At 30.3% G+C, this 3584-nt stretch overlaps 1 protein-coding gene across 1 annotated transcript; it reads right to left on the bottom strand.

Annotated features, from left to right (window-relative positions):
- Window positions 1–1613: 1613 nt before the first annotated feature.
- LOC122859559 lies at window positions 1614–3021 on the bottom strand. The gene is made up of 3 exons (XM_044163223.1): window positions 2751–3021; window positions 2503–2591; window positions 1614–2417 (listed from the first exon to the last, which is right to left on the bottom strand). The coding sequence occupies exons 2-3, from the start codon at window positions 2581–2583 to the stop codon at window positions 1797–1799; spliced, it is 702 nt and encodes a 233-aa protein (XP_044019158.1). The 5' UTR covers window positions 2584–2591; window positions 2751–3021; the 3' UTR covers window positions 1614–1796.
- Between the last annotated feature and the right edge of the window lie 563 nt (window positions 3022–3584).

The following is a 3584-nucleotide window of genomic DNA, read 5'->3' as shown; positions in this document are numbered from 1 at the left end:
GAGGGGGTGAAATTTTGGAGTGGGAGGAAAATGTTCTGATTTGGTTTCCTGGAGATATGGTAACCCTATTTATCGTGTAATAAAAAAAAAACAGTTTGACAGCTGTGCAGCTGTGTACAGTGGTGTGAGTGAGAGTTTAATAAATCATTTAGTTTATTTTATAAAAAAAGACGGCAGTCTCAACTATCATACACTTTATGTAGTATCATACGTATGATTGCATGATACCCCGAAAATCGTCGAATTACCCATCACTGGTCACGGGGTAACATTAGGTGTGTTCGTCCACTATTCACATCCCAGCACCCGTATTCAAAGGATGTTCTCATTAGGGCGTTTTTTTTCCGATGGTGGCCTTTGTGGAGCTTTTCTATGTGAAATCTATATAAAAAAAATTTTGTCAAGCGCCATCAGCGGAAAAAAAGCCCTAATGAGAACAATTTTGCCCCGTGAACAGTGTTGGGTAAATGGGCGATTTTTCGAGTTATTTACATTACATGTAATTTACGTAAAAAACGTAAATAATGTAAATATCGTAAGGAACTCATACCGAGCCCTACCTGACGCCAAATAACCTGTTGTTGTAAACAAAAAAAAAAAAAATGTCAATTTCATCTAGCTTTTTGGTGAGAATAAATACAATAATAGATAAATAAACGAATGATCATAATTATTAGATGAGTTTATATAATATAGTTCATTATAATATTATAATCAATAGCATAAACAAACAAATTTAGTAATATGTGTGCCAAAAAAAGAAAAGTTAGTTTAAAAACTTAAAAAATAAGCATGATTTTTGCATATTAGTTTTTTTAATAATTACGATTATTTAATTGAATGTGAATAAATTTATCGTTTTTTTAATTAACTCAAAAATGACTTATAGTCCATTTTCGGCTAGTCTTATAATTAAAAAATTTTATATGACTTTGCATGAACCAAGAATTTTATATTAATATTACACAAGAAAAAAATAATAATTTTTTTGTATCAGATATTTATTAATTACACATTACATATTTATTTGGTGTTCAGTAGAAAAATTTATAATATCTTCATATTATCTTTAGCAAATTATTAAAATATTAATTATCTGTTAAACACAAAAAATTATAGTTAATAGCCAAATTTTTATTCAGCTATTAAAAATGTTTATATATTTGTATTTAACGACGTTTCGTATTATTTCCATTCAAACAACTATAGAATACGTCATAAGTACAGTCTTTTGGTTTTTAAAAGACACAAGTAACATTGAATGAAATAAAATAATAATGAGATCGAATAAAATCAATAATTAATAATTTTTATATTAAAATTGTTTACAATTTTAACACCTGACATTGTTTACAATTTTTTTTAAATAACAGAAGAGCAAATTTATGCTAATTAGAGAATATAATAATAATAAGAATAACAACAAATAACATTAAACATCGAGAGTAATGAAAACATAAAACATATGTTTGCAAAATGGCTACGAAATACATAGTTCCAGACTCTCCACGGCGAGGCGCACAAGTCGTGTAATTTACCATGTACAAAACAAGGTGTAAATTACATGTAAATTACATGTAAATTACCATGGGTTTCCTACCTACCCAACACTGCCCGTGAATACTGCAATCATGGAGGTGTATAAGGAGGGTAATCTCCTATGTTAAAGCATAGGCTGTTGGTGAAGCTCACGGAATGGAGCAAGTCAGTACCTTTTTTTGCCGATGGTGGCGCTTTTACTACAACAGTTCTATGGTCACATGGTGATGGTATTTTTGTTTACATTTTTGGCAATCTCATAATACATGACAATGTGACACATCAAAGTATATGATCATTAAAAAATTAAAATTACCGGTGTTTACATTCAATTTTTTTTTATTTAGTTCGAATGAATCATTATGGTCTACAGTCTGAGTTGACGCATGTATCATATGTAATGATGATTTAGTTGGTACATGAACATTACATTGCATTGGTACATATAATTCGTACTCATCTGGTACATGAACATCAGAGTCATTTTGTTCATGAACATTACATTGCATTGGTACATAAAATTCATGCTCATCTGGTACATTAACACCAGGTTTAATTGATACATGAACATAAGGATTAATTGATGCATCAACGATAGATTCATTTGGTACTTCATCATTCGCTTTTATTGCCTCGTTATCACCCTTGAATATTGTATTATCTGAAGATGAACAGACGTCTGAAGATATAGGGACAGCCTTAGGTTTCAATCGTTTTTTACTACGAGGATATATCCACGTTTCTGAAGGTAATTTTTGAGTAAACTGTGATATTATATCACTTGGATGAAAATGTTTTTCACAAACCAAACTTGATACACTCAGGGAATTCCTTAGCTTTGGGAGATTTGATTTCCAAGCATCAAAAAGTTTAGGATCCTTAAATTGTTAAGAAAATACAAATTAGTATGAAAAATAATATATATATGTAGGTATATAAATATATATTTCATTAAAATATTACCTTTGGTACAGAAAAAATAGAAATACCATTTTTATTTGCCTTTAATGTTTGACATTCGAAAACAATACATTTTTGTACCATTTTTCGTGCTAAAAAAAAGAACACCAGTGATAATAAAATAATTTTAAATATTAGTTATAACTGTAATTAATAATATTCGAATATTTTTAACATTAAAGCTACATAAACAAAAGGATTGACATATCTATACTTATATCTTATTATAAAAAAAATAAGAACTAACTTACTTTTAAATGCAGACTTATTGATAGTTTTATCAATTTATTATATTATGATCATAGTTTAAATCGTCACATTAATTAATAACAATTAATAAATAATTATCTTTTGACTTGTCACATTATCATGAAAAAATATAAACAAAAATAACATGTGACCATAGAACTGTTGTAGCAAAAGCGTCATCACCGGCAGAAAAACGTACTGACTTGCTCCATTCTGTGAGCTTCAGTAAATTTCGAGAGATTACCCTCCTTATTCACCTCCATGACTGCAATCCAATTCACAGCACCCGTATTCAGAGGATGTTCTCATTAGGGCGTTTTTTTTCCGATGGTGGCGTTTGTGGAGCTTTTCTATGTGAAATCTATATAAAAAAAATTTTGTCAAGCGCCATCAGCGGAAAAAAAAGCCCTAATGAGAACAATTTTGCCCCGTGAATACGGGTGCAGGGCATTACAATTTAGGGCTTTTCTTCACCACTCTCGGCGCTTGTGAAGCTTTTGTATGTAAAATCTATATAAAAAAAATTTTTACAAGCGCCATCAGCGGTAAAAAAAGCCCTAAATTGTAAAAAATTTGCCCTGTGAATTGGACTGCGGGTGCAGATAACCACATACTGGTATGATACCGGTATGTTTCCGCAGTCCAATTCACAGGGCAAAATAAATTTTACACTTTAGGGCCTTTTTTTTCCGATGGCGGCGCTTGAAAAACTTCTTGTCAAACCTCTATGCTAAATGTAATTCATGACTAGAGAACTCATTTTTTTTGTATTACGTTGGAGTTCACATCGATCATATGTATGTATATGATTATGACTTTATGAGTTATGACATATG

This window comes from Aphidius gifuensis, linkage group LG6 (assembly GCF_014905175.1).
Source record: "Aphidius gifuensis isolate YNYX2018 linkage group LG6, ASM1490517v1, whole genome shotgun sequence".
Taxonomy (NCBI): Eukaryota; Metazoa; Arthropoda; class Insecta; order Hymenoptera; family Braconidae; genus Aphidius; species Aphidius gifuensis.
Note: the sequence above shows the minus strand (reverse complement) of the source record. Positions and strands in the feature narration are given on the sequence as shown.

Bases quoted from the DNA above. Each gene is read 5' to 3' on its own strand.
- LOC122859559 (XM_044163223.1), bottom strand. From the start codon at position 2,583: ATGGTACAAAAATGTATTGTTTTCGAATGTCAAACATTAAAGGCAAAT. The intron at 2,418-2,502 runs GTAATATTTTAA...TAACAATTTAAG, and splicing joins CTATTTTTTCTGTACCAAAG to GATCCTAAACTTTTTGATGC.